The 16,693-nt window shown below is 42.0% G+C and overlaps 1 protein-coding gene and 1 pseudogene across 18 annotated transcripts in view; both read left to right on the forward strand.

Moving 5' to 3' along the window:
• Nucleotides 1-6,712, forward strand: part of LTBP1 (latent transforming growth factor beta binding protein 1) — a 344,698-nt gene extending 337,986 nt beyond the window's left edge. For all 18 annotated transcript variants that reach the window (XM_070428970.1, XM_070428975.1, XM_070428973.1 and 15 more), the window contains 3 exons: nucleotides 539-661; nucleotides 4,608-4,757; nucleotides 6,155-6,712. In XM_070428970.1, coding sequence (XP_070285071.1) covers nucleotides 539-661; nucleotides 4,608-4,757; nucleotides 6,155-6,336 — 455 coding nt within the window. In that variant the 3' untranslated portion in view covers nucleotides 6,337-6,712. The remainder of the gene's footprint in view (nucleotides 1-538; nucleotides 662-4,607; nucleotides 4,758-6,154) is intronic.
• Nucleotides 6,713-10,497: 3,785 nt separating this feature from the next.
• Nucleotides 10,498-11,029, forward strand: LOC139019616 (large ribosomal subunit protein eL20 pseudogene; annotated as a pseudogene).
• The last annotated feature ends 5,664 nt before the right edge of the window (nucleotides 11,030-16,693 follow it).

The following is a 16,693-nucleotide window of genomic DNA, read 5'->3' on the forward strand; positions in this document are numbered from 1 at the left end:
AGAGTTCATTGTATGTGGATGGATACTTATTGTATGTGGATGGATACTCATTGTATGTGGATGGATACTCATTGTATGTGGATGGACACTCAGTGTATGTGGACGGACACTCAATGTATGTGGATGGACACTCAATGTACGTGGATGGACATTCATTATATATGGATGGACACTCATTGTATGTAGATGGATACTCATTGCATGTGAATGGATACTTATTGTATGTGGATGACACTCAGTGTATGTGGACGGACACTCATTGTATGTGGATGGACACTCTATGTGGACGGACACTCATTGTATGTGGATGACACTCATTTATGTGGATGGCACTCATTGTATGTGGATGACACTCAGTGTATGTGGATGGACAGGGCTCTCATGAAGAACATCGAGACACTCCCTGGCCCAGCGGTGTGTGTGGGAGATGGGCCTGGGGTGGCCGGTGCCCTGGCAGATTCCCAGGGCTCTAAGCTAGCAGTGGGTGCATCCAGGTGCGAGCAGACAATGAAGGCATCCCTTGTTGTTTCTTTCTTAGATGACTATGCCCAGCTGTGTAACATCCCCGTCACAGGACGCCGGCAGCCGTACGGCCGGGACGCCTTGGTGGACTTCAGTGAACAGTATGCTCCGGAAGCCGATCCCTACTTCATTCAGGACCGTAAGCAGACATTTTCAGTTACTTTGACACTAAGTTGTGGTTCAAGATTAGCGAAGGGTTTTCAAAATGTAGTCCTGGGAACTCGTTAGAAATGCAGATCCTCAGGCTGCGCTAGACCTCCGAATCAGAAACTGGGGTGTCACGGCCCCTGGGCTAACCCTTCTGCATCCAAATGTGAGAGCTGTTGGCTCAGATCTTAGTCTCGCGGGTAGGGATGCTGCCATGTTCACTATCTGTAAAGCAAATTACCTCATTACATTTCCGTAATAATCATTTTGTACCATTAAGTGGTGGTCTAGCATGAGGGTTTCCTTGAACACCCAGTTAGATTTGTAGCTTTTGTCACACAAGGAAATGACAAAGGTGAACTGTACCGAGTTGCTCTTAGAAGTATCTTCGAGTGGGAGGTCAAAAACATTGCTCTCCTGGTCAGAAATTAATTTTTAGGATCCACTCGTTAGGGGATGTGTTAAGAAAGATACGATGTGTGCCGGCTCTTCCTGCATTTGTGAGTGGGGTTTTCTTGTGGGAGGTGGGGTGTGAGAACCCTACTCTCATTTAGAAAGTAACTGGTTTACCATGTGCAGCCCAGCGGCCTGGATGAGGAAGCCACAACAACTGAATGTTTCCGTGGGGAAACCAGAGCATTCACATGTAGACTAATTATCCGAAGTCTGAGAACCAGGACGGTCCAAAATGAAATATTAGTAGATAATAGGCTGCGTCACTTCAAGAACGGGAATAGGGAATCGCTGGTCCCAGCTGCCTGGGCCCCTTCCCACCCAGGGGCCCTCCTTGCAGGGAAGCGCTCTGCACCAGATTTTCAGGACGGGAGGGGGGAGTGCGGGGGGGGGGGTGGCGGAGTGGGGGGGACTTGGAGAGACTGCTGGCTCACAAAATACAATGAAGCTTTCCCTTTCTTTGGGCCCTGACACCTGCACATCAAACTAGCCATGACCTAGTCCCTGAGGGGCAATGCACGCTTTGTGATTGCACTTGGATCTACTTCAATTCTGAGTTGAAGAGTTTTTTTCTTCCTTCCCTTTTCCTTCTCTCTTCTCTTTCCCCTCTCTCTCCCTTCCTTTCTCCTTTCTTTCCTCCCTTCTTTTTGTTTTTTGAAGGATGTAGTATATTGTTCATCCAGTAGAATTAGAGTGCTTTAAAATTTACATGAACAGCCCTGGCTAGGTACTGAGTTTATTAGAACATCATCCCCATACGCCAAGGGTGCGGGTCCCATCCCTGGTCAGGGCACGTACAAGAATCTACCAATGAATGCATAAACAAGTGGAACAACAAATTGAGGTCTGTCTCTCTCTTTCTCTCTCTCCTCCTCCCTCCCTCCCTGCCTCTCTCCCTCCCTCCCTCTTGTTAAAATCAATCAATCAATAAAGAATTTACATGAACACAGCATTGACACATCTGTGTAATCCCCATCCAGGTCTAGAACATTCCAGTATCCAGAGGCCCTGGTGCCCTTTCCTAGCCCACTCCCTGCAAGGGCAACCATTGTCTTGACTTCTAACACCTGAGATTTTTTTTTAATCAACAACACACAGCCATACACGGCCTCATGAAATGTGTGTAAATGCACCAGCAGCTGTAAGACTGTGCCCTTACGATTTCTACACTTCTCTCTGTTTACATTATAGGTCGATAAACATTTACCTTAAAAAGAGACAGAAAGGAAAAGAAAGGGAGAAGAAATATTAAGGTTGAAAGAAAGCCAGCTTACCTGCCCCATAAATCTAAAATACCAGATCAAGTCTTCGTACAACTCTGACACAGCCCCATAGCTTATGTGTGTAGCCTCGATCGCAACATAGTTCAGATTTCAGGAAGTTCAATGTTGAAATGTTCTGGCTTATGTACCTTCTTTTTTCATGCTCACGTTGCCTTAAAACTCTTTTTTCATTCAGTACAAACCTTAAAAGGGGAAGAAGTTGGTATCACATCCAATTCCTATTTAGCAACATAGGTAGTTGAGATGTAGTTCCAGGACCTCCAGCTTTGACTACAAAATGGCCTTTAAATTTTGAACAAATTACAAGAAATAGCTCCTCCGTCTCAGACCAGGAGCAAGGGCTCGCTGGCCCTGCTGGAGAAATGATGGTATTGGATAGATGGTAACATAGAGGGGAGGCTAAGGATTCTTATCACCTTTACGATTCGCCATCTCCTGTTTTCTAGTTATTTTCAAATGTTACTGATGGCTGGTGGTGCCTTTAGTTAGAGCAATAGCTATAAAGCTGTGATCTCCTAGAGCAGAAATCAACTTTTTCTTATAAGGACCAGATAGTGAAATGTTTAGGCTTTGCAGCCACAACCTCTCCGTTGCAGCTACTCAACTCTGCCGTGTTCTCATGAAAGCAGCAAGATGTACATCAGTGAGTGGGAGTGGCTGTATTCCAGTAAAACTTTATTTATAAAATAGGCAGCAGGGACGCCACTGTGCTGACCCCGTCTTAGAGTCCGATGGAAGTATTTTGGGAAGTCTACTTGATATCTGTATAGGAGCTTCAGATTTAATTTCATGTTTTAATTTATAGAATAAAAAATGATTTGACTAGTTTTAAAGTCAAAATGATTTTGCTGCAATATCTGGAAGTTGACTTTATTTTCTTAAGTCAGTATTTCTCAAACTGGCTTGGGGGCATCTGCTAACGTATTCCTGATGCCTGTAATATTTTTTTCCTTTAAAATTTTGTAAAAAGGGCCTGTAATGGATATATTACTACGTTTTTTACGTCACCAAGTTAGACCTAGAGTCCTGTGTAAGCAATGATATGTTGCTGCCCCCTGCAGTTCCACTGGAGAATTACATACTTCAAAGGCCTAACAGTTTTGGCCACATTTTTATTTTTTTCTTACATTTTTTTTCAACTACAGTTTACATTCAATATTATTCCGTATTAGTTTCAGATGTACAGCAAAGTGGTTCTAAAATCATGCACTCTATAGAGCGTTCCCCTCTGCTGCTTCAAGTGCCCTTCTGGCCCCCTACCTAATTATCACGATGTTATTGCCTCTATTCCCTATGCTGTCATCTACATCTCTGTAACTACCCAGTTTGCTGCTTAATCCCTTCCCCTTTGTCACAAAACCCAGCCCCCCAGCTCCTCATTTTGATTTTTCTTAAAGCTAATACTTGGTGAGGTCCAGAAGGTGGGGAAGGGATGAGGGGCCGCATCCACAGGGTGCTTGAGTCTTTTATATTTACAACTCCCTTCACTAGAAAGAAAGCTAAGCGCTGTTGCTGCCTGGGTAGATTGTTTCTGTGTTATTACACTGCAGCCCTGAGACCGTTTAAAGCTATCTGACCTCAACAAGAGCGTCTTTGTTTCAGTACAAAAAGACTTTGGGTTTACTAGACACAGGCGTGATGTTCTTTTCTCATTTATCAGGATGTTTTGAGTCCCTTTTACTGCCTTTGTCCTTTGATCCCCAAGAGCCCTTTTGTCGGGCTCATTCCAAAGCCAGAGCAAACAAACAGAGCCGGCAGGGCGGCCCTCCCTCTCCCGGGAACTCTAAGCAGAAGAAGCACCCCTCCAACTCTCCTGGGTGTTCTAAGCAAATGTCTCCTGAACACCAATAACTTCACTATTGGTTCCGCGCTGAAAGATGTCCTGACATTTGCTAGTGAGAACTCAGGGAATTTGGAATTTTAGGTAAAAACTTTAAATAATTAAGGGCAAAACCAAAAATCATACTTGCTGGAGCATCAGAATTCGAGATGTGGGGCTGATCTATACAAAATATCAAGTTTTTAATATTTTATGCTTCCTCTTCTGTTGCAGTTATTATGCAGTGTTCCCTTACATTTCAATGCTAACTTTAAAGTGTCTGAAATATGTCTATCTGGTGAACCGTAAGCATAACCATATAGTTTTTAGAAACGATTTGAGGGTGAACATTTCTAACTCGGCGTCTGCCCTGTCGTTCCCAGGTTTTTTAAACAGCTTTGAGGAGCTTCAGGCTGAGGAGTGCGGCATCCTCAATGGCTGTGAAAACGGCCGCTGTGTGAGGGTGCAGGAAGGTTACACCTGCGATTGCTTTGATGGGTATCACTTGGACATGGCCAAGATGACCTGTGTCGGTAAGAATGGTGTCTTGTGGGAAACACTTCTTTTCCTGAGATCCCCTGTGGTCAGATCGCACACCCTCAAGTACATTTAAGACAGATTTGCAGAGTTTCAGTTTAGGAAAATGAGAAAAGTTTTAAAGATGGAAGGTGGTGATGGTTGCACAACAACACGAATATACTTAATGCCACTGGACTGGCCACTTAAAAATGGTTAAAAGGGCCATATTTATGTTCTGTATATTCTACCACAATTTTTAAAAAATAAAGGTGAGCCTAGACAGCATGCTCAGTAGTTGAGCATCGTCGACCTATGAACCAGGAGGTCAGGGTTCGATTCCCGGTCAGGACACATGCCTGGGGATGCGAGCTAGATCCCCAGTGTGGGGCATGCAGGAGGCAGCCGATGGATGTTTCTCTCTCATTGATGTTTCTGTCTCCCTCTCCCTTCCTCTCTGAAATCAATGAAAACATATTTCAAAAAATAGAGTTGATATCTCATGTAAGAATTTCTGTAGAATTCCTCACATAGAGCCATTCCTTGACTTTGACTCTTAAATGTAGCTTTTGACTGTGCAGCCAGTAATGTTTCCCCTGAATACTTGGCCCAAGCATAAGGGAATGTAGATGTCTGAAAAAGTACAACTTCCGTGGTAATCATTTGGAAAAAGTGCCTCCTAAAATGCTGTCGTTGCTCCCCTCTTCTTTTTAAAAGAGCAGTAAACTCACACTTATCCTGCTCCGTGTGATCTCGAATGAACTCCCAGACTGTGTTCCAGGGCCCCTTGGCCTCTATTCTAAACGGCCCTGGGCTTAAAGTTTTCTTCTATTTTTTGCAGTTCTTCTCCCTCCTGTAGTGTCCCCTTCCCTGTTGGTGAGTCTCCATCTGTGGTGGGTCTGGAAAGTAGGGAACCTGGGTTAGTACAGGAGTTGCAAATGCGTAAGAGCCTTTCTTTCCGGTGGGAAGAAACCCAAGAAGGTAACTTCAGCCTGAGGAGGGGCTGCTCAGAAGGCTGTCGGCTCACTGGTTTGCTCTTAACTGTGTTCCTCTTGACACATCCATCTGTTCTCTACCTGCGGAAAAGAATTCACAAGTGGGATAGTATTTCCAGCTTCCTTGAGGTTTGACTGTAAAATGTCAGGCTAACAAATTGTTCGTGTTGTATGAACTAACAGGGAAAGAAATTCTAGAACTCCCCCGATAATCTACCTTTGTAAGATCTAGAAAGCCCGACTTACCGTTCACGGGATGGAAACGGTCATGAATGGGAACGTTTCGGGGTGGGGGAAGGGAAGGATTGCAGCCAGGCTGTGTGCAGGCCAGTCGCCTCGATGCCTCGGTAGGCTGTGGGTTCCGTGTCCTTGCAGAGCACCTCAGAACTGGTTCACCTGTGTGGTTTGGCTTCTTGCAGATGTGAATGAATGCGACGAGTTGAACAGCCGGATGTCTCTCTGCAAGAACGCCAAGTGCATCAACACGGAAGGCTCCTACAAGTGCTTGTGTCTGCCCGGCTACGTGCCTTCTGACAAGCCCAACTACTGCACCCCGTTGAACACCGCCTTGAATCTAGACAAGGACAGTGACCTGGAGTAAAAGAAAATCTACATAACCTAAGCCCCTATACTCTGCACTGTGTAAAGGAAAAGAGAGAAATGTATTATACTTGAGACATTGCACCTCACCCAGAGCGTTGGAAACACAGGAGCAACGTGGTGTCATGTATCCTCAGAAGACCAGGAAAGGAATTGGTGTGAGCCTGACCGGTGCAACAGACCAAATGGACATTTCTCTGAAAAACCAGTATATATAGTCTGTTCATATGTAAAATTCAGTGGAAAAAAAGAGGCGGAGCAGTGCTGTTATTTTAAACAGAAGGTTGTATTATTATGTTGTCTTGTGTGTTTTTTTGTGTTTTTTGGTTTTTGGTTTTTTGTTTTACTATTGCTTGATTAAATTTGGCATTTACATAGCGGTGGAAATATTTTATATAATTTTCATTTTTTTTGGTTGTGCAGTTCCTTGGCTATTTTTCTTTTCCTTCAGATTTTTTTTTTTTAAATCTCAAGTGCACAAGTTGTTGGTGAGATATTGTGAAACTGTTTTGTAAGTATTGTGACACAGGGTCACGTGATTCCTAGTTGGGAGCATTTTAAAACTCAGCTTGTCTGTCCTGTGGAGCAGGCAGTGATTTTGTTTCCACACTTTTATACACGTTTGGAGAAAAGTACTTTCTATTTACGATGTATTGTCTGATTCTAATGTCCATTCTTAGCCAAGCTGCTAGTAGGTGTCAGGTGGATCCCTCTTGTACATTGAAATGGAAGAACCAATGAACTCACATAGAATTGTAATGTGTGAAGTATGCCCAGCGAAATTTTTTGAAAACTTGATGATCCCAGCATATTTGCCATTGTATGTTAAAGCAAAATAAATCACCATTTTTTTTAGAAAAAAAATTCTACCTGAGAGTAATTGTCAATGAGTATATGTGTACAAGTTGTATCCCCCCCCCCCCCCCAACTTTATTTTTAGCAATGGTCCCTAGCAATGTAGAGTTGTTGGCAGGCTAATTATTAAATGTGTTAGATACTTAAAGGGCTGGATTGTGTCCCCTCAAAATACATGTGTTGATGTCCTAACCATACAGTATTTTATGTGACTGTATTTGGAAAGAGGGTCTTTAAAGAAGTGAATATGGTTAAATTCGGTCACTGGGGTGGGCCCTATAGGAACAGAGTAGGACACACACAGAGGAAAGATCATAAGAAGACACATAGGATTCTTTGAGTTGCTTTTAGGAGTTACTTTTAAAGCCCAGTTGTCCTCCATGGGTTTGGGGTTCTATGGCATGAAGAGACAGACACCTAGTACAGCGCATGCCAGTCACTCATTATACTAATTATGCATAACCCGTTATGCTAATCCATGTATTTCCCAGCTGCTTGAGTGAGAGTCAGGTCTCTTTCTCCATCCCTCCACAGAAGAGGTCTCTGTACTTTAAAGTACCAATAACCAATAACATTCTGTTCTTTTGTCATAATCATCAAACATCGCTCCCAAAACACTGGCAAGCTGCTGTAAGCCTATGCAATTTGAAGTTACAAGGTTGATATCTGCCATGTTAGCTGAGAGGAGCACTAGGTACAAAGCCAGCAAACCAAATCCTAATGAAATATATCAAAGGTTTGCACAATTCCATCATTCATATTTCTCTAATAAATGTTTATAGGTTCAAAAGAATACTATAATTTAGCTGTAGTATTTCTCACACACAAAGGACTGACTTACTCTAAAATGTACTTGAATTCTGGTAAATCTTAATGACCCAATATTGGCAGAAATTACACATCTGTTATACTTAAGATATGAGGTTTATGAACATTTTATTTGGGTCAACAGTTCAAGAAAACAGTTACCAAGCATGCCAATTCTATATGTCCCTGCTTGTGAGGACAAACCATAACTGAATTTATGAATTATTTTAATAAATTGCAGTGATAAAATGACTATGATTCTATGCCCTAGCCGGTTTGGTTCAGTGGATAGAGCGTTGGCCTGCAGACTAAAGGGTCCCAGGTTCAATTCTGGCCAAGGGCATATGCCCGGGTTGCGGACTCATCCTCCCCAGTAGGGGACGTGTAGGAGGCAGCCAATCAATAATTCTCTCTCATCGATGATGTTTCTATCTCTCTATCTCTCTCCCTTCCTCTCTGAAATCAATTTAAAAAATACCCTCTTTAACATTCAAATGAGAGTGACTTAAGTATAGACTAAAGCACCTATGATTTACTACTCAAATCTTTGGTAAGAAGAAGAAAATAAAGATGACTGTCAGAGCTCAATATCAAAGTGATAGCCAATCACAACTATGAGCAAAAAAGGAATAAGGAAAAGTAAATCACATTCTAAAAAAATAGGAGACACTGCTCAGGGAAAAGAGCTCCCTAATTTAGGATAAAACATTGGTAGTCACCACGGAAATGTGAGATGCCTCTAACCAGCTTCCCCCTGTTTTTGAGAAATTAGGATGGCCGTCACTGGTGGGGCAGAACCCACCTCCTGGAAGAAATCACTGCTTCCCTCGTCCTCAGAGCCTTCTCAGCCTTTTCTTCATTACTGCTCTAGACCCCTGCTGGTTCAATGGAACTTCCTGCGATGATGGAGAGGTTCTATATGTGAGTTCCAGTGTGAACTTACTTGTACCAGGCATTGTGCTTGATGCTGGGACCATGGAGATGAAGAACTTTTGGCGTTTGACCCACACCTAGCTCAGAAGACAGGTTGTGAGCCCAACTGATCATACTGCAATGAGGTAAGTAGTCCAGGGGAAGCTAGAACCAGATGTTGTGGAAATAAGGAGGAACTTGTCGGTCCTGGCTGGGGAGTGGGGTGGGAGTTGGGGGTAGGGTAGAAGCCCCAGGGAGCAGATGAAATAAGTTGTATGGGTCTTAAATTTTACTAGGAAAAAAGAAGAGAAAGCAACACAGCCACTTCACCTGTCCCTTCCTTTTTGTCACAGAATGTGCATCTGGTGCTGCCTAAAGAGCACTGGACTTGGCACCTCCGACCAACCACCTGGGTCCCAGCTTCTGGCTCTTCCATGGCGCGCTTTACTGTAAGACCTCAAAGAAGTCTCTATCTCTAGTCACTGTTTTGTCACCAGTGAAGTGAACTCTAAGGTCCCTACTATAGCAAAAATTGTCTAATTATTTTATTTCCCTTTTCTCAAATTGTCTTCTCTTTCCCAGCCTGATTTTTTAAATTGATTTTAGCAAGAGGAAGGGGAGGGGCGGCAGAGAAAGAGAGAGAGAAAGTTTTTCATGGCACAGATACTGTTACCCTCAATCCCTCATAGTGTTGTTGCTAAGAGCAGTCCCATAGACCTGCACACAGATTGTTTTCCCATTGAACAAACATTGCTGTTCTGTAGGGTTGGATATCCATTACATCAGCCTTTCTACCAAGGCAAAATACACCCAACAGCCAAAGTAGGATGCTTAAAGAGGAAAGCACAGAGCTCAGAGGGTGGAGAGGAGAAGTGGGAACTTACTCTGTCTTGTCTCCTGGAAATATTAAATCCATAGGGAATGTCTCAAGAACAGGTGAACAAATGGGTACTGCCCACGTATCTCTACAGCATTTACGTTGTAATCTCATCATGAGGTCATTTGCACGGAGGTCTGAGACCTCCATTATGAAATCACGATAGTTCTAGAGCTTGGATATCTTAGTGCCAAAACTTGTTTGGATTAGCAATGATCCAACTAAATCATTGCTCCTTGCCAAACAGATAAATGTTTAAAATGTTCACAATTTCTGTTGTCATGAGTCCATTGCAATGAAAAGTCTACCTTGAATAGTTTGTTTCCAATGTGACTTTTATATATTAATCAGAGCCATGCTAAACTGTCTTAATTGAACAATTTATCCTTAGATTACCCTGAGGTTTTATTGTATCTCACGATAATGACAGTTTTTGTGTCTTCCTTTCAGTCTTCATAGCTTTACATTTCTTGTCTACTGAACTATTAAGACCTCCAGTGTGATAATGAATTGTAGAGTGGTGATAGCAAGCATCTTGATCTTTAAGAAAAATCCTTTTATCGTTGCCCTATTTGGTATGAAGCACACTTAAGTTTTCATGTGTGCCTTTTACATGGGTGAAGAATGCTTCTTTCTATTCCTAATTTGCTAAGGAGGCTTAGTCTGAATATAAATGTTGAATTTATCTAATTACGTTGCAGCCAAAGAGAAATGTGTTTTGGTTTTGTTGATTACAAGAATAAACCTCTAGCTTTTAGGAGTGGCCTTGAGCGCTGCCTACCCACCTCCAAGGGTCTCAGCTGCCCCTCTGCCATATGCGCATCTTGGCACCTAACCATGTTGTTGCCAAGTCCCGCTTCTGGTACTTTGTGTCTCAAACTAAAGAAGAGGAAGAAATCTTCAGGGGAAATCATCTACTGTGGCCAGGTGTTGGAGCAATGTCCCCTTGGGCTGAAGAACTTTGACATCTGGCTGCGCTACGACTCCCACAGTGGCACCTGCAACATGTACCGGGAGTACCAGGACCTGAGCACCCAGTGCTATGGAGACATGGGGGCCTGGCACCCTGCCCATGCCCACTCAATCCAGATCCTGAAGGTGGAGGAGATCGTGGCCAGCAAGTGCCACCCACTGGCGGTCAAGCAGTTTCACGACTCCAAGATGAAGTTCCCCCTGCCCCACCTCATCTAGTCGCTAGCACCAGCCACACTTCACCACCAAGAGGCCCAGCACCTTCTTTTAGCTGCAGGGCCTCCCTGTCCCCTGGTCTGCCCAAATAAATTCCTTTGGAAAATCAAAAGAAAAAAAGAATAAACCTCTACGCCTGAAACATGCCCAAACTGGCCTCTGTTTGAGAGGAATACCCAATGGGTCATCTAAGATTATATAAAATTTTCATTGATTAAGATGTTAAAACCTTTTATTATGTTCCCCTTCAAGCGGGCAACTAAGTTGGCCAATTATTGGTTATTGTAACTTGACTTCTCTTAAACAGCCTCTAACTCCAAGGGCATACCTTGGTGCAGAATTAAAACCATGAGTATATTGTATTTCTGAGGGCTTGGTCTAGGGAAACATTCAGTTCAGAGGCATAGGACAGACGAATTCAGTGCCCAAGCATCGAGGAAGCACAGAGCTGTATTATTTGCTCTGGCAGCATACATCTTCCCCACCCCAGCCCCACTGTACCCATATTAAAGGTGGAAGGCCTGACGATGTGGAGAGGGGGCAAGGGAAGGAAGAATAGAAAACAAGAAGGCAATAGCGATAATGAGATCCCCTAGTGGCAGCGCACAGCAACACCAAACATCCAAGTGCAAGTGCGGTAAGTGTTGTCTATCTCTGAGCCCATGGAGACATTGCTATAATCTTAAGGTCAAGTTCTTTATGTAAGAATGCATTTATTAGTATACAGTTTTTTTTTTTTACTGTACACTAATATTCAGTGAAATATTTACTTTTACTCTATGTAGGAGTGTGAAGTAAGTATTCTTTCATATTTTCTTGCTGTATGTTTTGTGCCAAGTTTATACTGACTCCTTCGGCTACTGTATAGAAAATTGTTCTTATGTATTCTGTTTTGCTAGTTATTTGTATTAGTTTTTATAAAAATTTATTTGTATTAAAATTTATTTCACGTTATGATTTACTTTTGGTTTCCAGGATTTGATGGGAGATCATATTTAAAGCTATTTACTAGTATATAGTGTTCCATGTGTATGGGATTTCATTTACCAGTAAATTTTTGTTCTGTAACTTAGTACCAAAAGTCACTAATACTAATATACTCCCTTTTAACTATATTATTTTATAACATTAAAAGTTAGTAGAATATTGTCTCATAGCCATAACCAATGATTTTTCATCTGCACTCCTGTGTATAGTATACTGCATCTACAGAACTACTTAAAAAATCTCTTTAAAAAGAGCAAGATGAAAACTATTTCAATTTTTTCCTTCACATTTCCCTCCTCCCCCAGATTCCCAGACTTCCTTGTAAAACTGGCATGCCTTATCTGCCAGTAAATACTATATATCTTTTATTAGATGCCAACTGCATATTTTGGCCTTCACACCCTTATGAATTATATAAGTGGAGCTTGCACAGCATTCTGGGGAAGTGTTTGTTTTGGTCGGGGCCAGTCCCTGGAAGCCAGGAGCTCAAGCCAGTGGGCACGAGCAAAACCCTGTGGTCTCCTGAACCCCATCCATCAGCACCTCTGCAGTGGACTACAAACCTGCAGGAGAAAGGACACAGAGATCTGGGTAGTGTTTATTTTTAGTGTCAAGGGATGACATCACTGCCCGAGATTATGACTTGGACAAGCTGGTGGGTGGGCTTGAATTTACAGCACAGAAAGGTCAAACCTTGGTTAACAGGCCAATTATTAGTGCACAGAGAACATTATATGCATGTTTTTAAAGTAGGAAATATTAACACTTTTATGAGCTTCATGTAAACTGGACGGTGTTCAAGTCCAAAAAGTACTTTATATAAAACTTACATGCTATGTTTGGCCAATTTTTTCTTTTTTTCTAAATCTTGTGATAACAATCTCTCTCTCTCTCTCTCTCTCTCTCTCTCTCTCTCTCTCTTCTCCAGTGGGTTGGCAAAGGCTCTTGCTTAATTAAAATCAATGAATTGGGGTTTGGCCAATTCCCTTTTTTATGCCCATGGGCTCTAAATAGTCAATTTGGAGCTCACATTTATAAGAGCACAGATAAAACATAGCTTGGAAATGTCTAGTAGGTACCACAAGGTGAGTCCGTGAAGATCAGTCTCCACATAGGTGTGTATATGAGGTGGGCTAGGGAGACCAGGGCAGGAGTTTTTTGGGCCATCAAGACCAGGGCTTTACTGAGCCAGATTCTCCCCCCATTGAGTACATTCTTAAAGTAAACTGGTTGTTATGGAAACCTATGACCTTCTTCAGGACCACAAAAGGGCCCATTAAAGTTATTGTCTTAAAATTGGGAAAACATAATACAGTTTTCATGGCAAGTTACCATTGCAGGTTAATCCCTAAGCTTGAATGAATGGCATTTGGGACTTTGCTGTGGAAAACAGAGATTAACTATGGGCTTTGTACCATGTTTGTCTGAGAGCACCACCACTGGATGGCAGTAAAAATCCTTGAATTGCCCTCTATTTTTCCGCCCCCTGCTCATTAGCTAGTTCTTCTTGTCCACTTTAAAATGCCATGCTTTTAGAGTTAACTTTTACCAGAATACCTTAATGTGACATGCATATGACATGTTAAACTCAAGTTCAAAAAATGATATAAAAAAAAAGGAAAAACAATTATATGTATTATAGTCATATAATTGCTAAGATAAAGAGATTTGGATGACCACAAAAGCTAGGCAGTTTCCCCATTAGTTAAGGTCAATACTCAGTCACTATGTCATTTTAAAATCAAATTAGGTCCAAAGTGAAGATATATTGATTACACAAGGTCTCAGGGGGACTTTAGACTTCTAAATACTAGGGAGAATAATGGTCTCAAAATTAGGACACAGGCATTATCTTTTCATTGGTTACTTTCCTAATTGAATGAAAGGTTACACTTTTCCAGTGTGGATTTTCAAAAGAAGACTCAAAGGCACTCAAAATTCTCCATATTCAAAAGTGAACTCATTATCTTAACTTCAAGGTTACTCATTTATTCAACAAATATGTATTGAACACCTACAGAGTAGGGCTAAGCTTTGGGAATATGAGAGTATTCAGTTCAGATAAGTTTCCTGCTTCCATGGAGCTCAAATGTTCCCTGCCTCATCTACTAGTAGTCGTCCAACCCAGAATCTGAAGGTCACCCTTCCTTCCTCCCTAACATCTCCCACAGCCAATCAATAGCAAATATTATTGATTCCATATCCTAAATATCAATGGATTCCCTCCACATCTCATCTTTCTCATTTCTACTTCTCTGGTCCAAGTCATCTTCCTATTGCTACAACCTTTTCTAACTGGTCTTCCTGCTCCTGCTCTTGCCTCCCTCCAATCCACTCTCCACTGAGTAGCCAGAGTGATGTTTCAAAAGTATAAACCTGATCAAGTCACTCCCCTGTATAGAAGCATTCAGTGGCCTTCCATTGTCTTCCAGATAAATTTCAATATGTCCCCTGCTTACCTCCTCAGATTCATCTCATGTCATGTTTCCCTTTGCTATCTGCACTCAAGTCACCAGTCACCCAGTGACAATAAACTTCTTTTAATTCCATGGCTTTAACTCACTCTTGCTTCCTTTGGGACTTCCCCACAATGTCTTTTTGCTTGGAATACTCCCCTAGTTCCTCCCATCAATACTCCTTGGTCTAAGTGCTCCTTCAGATGTCAACTGAACTGTCACTTTCCCAAGGACACCTTCTTTGACCCAGTTAGCGAGGGTGGGCCCTCTTTGTGTGCTTTCTCTTAGTACGTGCTATTTCCTCTCTCATAACACTCATTACACTATATTGAAATTACTTGTTTAATGTTGACCTTTCCCATAATAGGTATTACCAGGTTGTCAAGTCTGGGAAGTTAAAAAGAAAAACACTGATGCTGGTACCCTAGTAATTGGGTCAGAATCACTGAAAATGGGATGAAGTCTGGTAGTTTTATTTTTGTAATTTTTTATTTTGATTCAAACTTATAGAAGAGTTTTAAGAAAAATATAAATAATTCTCCCATAGCTTTTACCCATATTTACCAATTGTTTACATTTTTCCCTATTTTCTTCTTTCTCTCTCTGATCCTCCACCTGTCCATGGACATTTTTTTCTAAATCATATCAGATTAAATGTGCCTTTACTCCTATTTACTTCCGTGTGTGTTTCCTAAAAGCAAGTATACTCTCTTATATTAACACAATATGTGGTGAAAAATCAGGAAATGTAACACTGATATGATCCTAGTATCTAATAGAGAGTTCATATTCAAATGTTATCAGGTGTCCTACTCATGTTCATGTAAAAGTATGGGTTTTCAGGAAAGAGTCTGGGATGGAGATTGGTGTGCAGGAATTTTTACCGGGCGCTGTATCAGGATCAACACTGTGGAAGGGAAGATAAGGAAGCAGCCAGTATTGGACAGAGGAAGAAATTGGGCTGTGGTGTTGTCTCAACAAAGACTAAGCCAACCCTGTGTGGACCTTGAAGCTGTGATGGCCTTTTAATGCTATCTTGAGATAAAATGAGGGTTCTGGGTCTTTATATTATATCTGAGCTGCCCTGGGGAAGGAGGCATGACTTTGTGCAAGGTAGAACTTTCCAGCCAACGGTAATTTCTGAGGGATGTCCTCTAATAGCTCCCTCAATAACTGGAGGAATAAGTCCTTCAGTCTTAAAGGGGTCAGAGTGGCACATCACAGCTTCCACTGTGGTCCACCATTTCTATTACTCAGATCCACTTCTCCATGTAAATTCTGGGAAGAGTTCCTCCAAGATCCCGTGGTACCTCTTTTCCTGGGGGAAAGGGGAAAGAAGGTTAGTAGGATAAATTACAACACCAGCTGTAAGCACTTAGGCTACAAGTGATATTCACGATCTACTGGGTAAATAGCTAACCTATTGGCATGCCCCAGATCTTGATTCCTGAGGTCTCTGAGCTCTTGGTCTCCATGCCCTTCTTACGCATGACTGTTGTGTTTGTTCATGTATCATTAAGATGAGCAAGGGAATGTCAAGAGGTAACCCAGGGGATCACCAAGAGGTCACCACAGTCTTCTCTGTCCCATGTAGTGGCAGATCTCCTTGTTCTGATGATCAGCATCCTCACTGCTAGCTGGTGGGTGGGTGGCAGCTTCGGAACCCCATATGAGCATCTTTTTTCTTGGACCACTCCAGCGATTGTTGCAAGTTTTGGGTTTCCCGGGAAGCCAATTCTGAGATGGAGACCAGCACACAGGTATTACATTGGGGAGAGTTCTTTAGAACAATGTCTATAGAAGGGGAGGGAAGGAAGCAATATTGGGTAGAAGAAAATGGGTTATGATACAATCTCAACAGACCCTCCATCTCATTACAATCTTATAAAGTTCTGCTACTTAAAGTTTTTTTTTAAAAAAACAAACAAACAACTAACCACATCAGCGACATCAAGTAGCACAGAGTGCACTTCCAGCATCAGTTTCTCTGCTGCATTTATGAAATATTGGATCAACACCACAGAGATGAATACCCGGTCAAGGTTTCCTGCAATCCTTCCTTTTATTTTTCTGAAAAAAATACCTTTTTTTCTTTTGAATTCAGTGGTTACACTTCAACAGTTTTCCCTCAAACATATTGTTTCCTATCTTTGAAAGCATTTATCTTTGGGATACTCTTTAGTATTCTAGGATTTTTTAATGACTCACAAAAAAAAGCAGTTCTTCAGAAATGTAACTATTAAAATAGAATCTAACAAGTATTGTAAGCTGAGACT

This window comes from Myotis yumanensis, unplaced genomic scaffold (assembly GCF_028538775.1).
Source record: "Myotis yumanensis isolate MYYU_CA2020_CCGP unplaced genomic scaffold, mMyoYum1.0.hap1 SCAF_11, whole genome shotgun sequence".
NCBI classification, from domain to species: Eukaryota; Metazoa; Chordata; class Mammalia; order Chiroptera; family Vespertilionidae; genus Myotis; species Myotis yumanensis.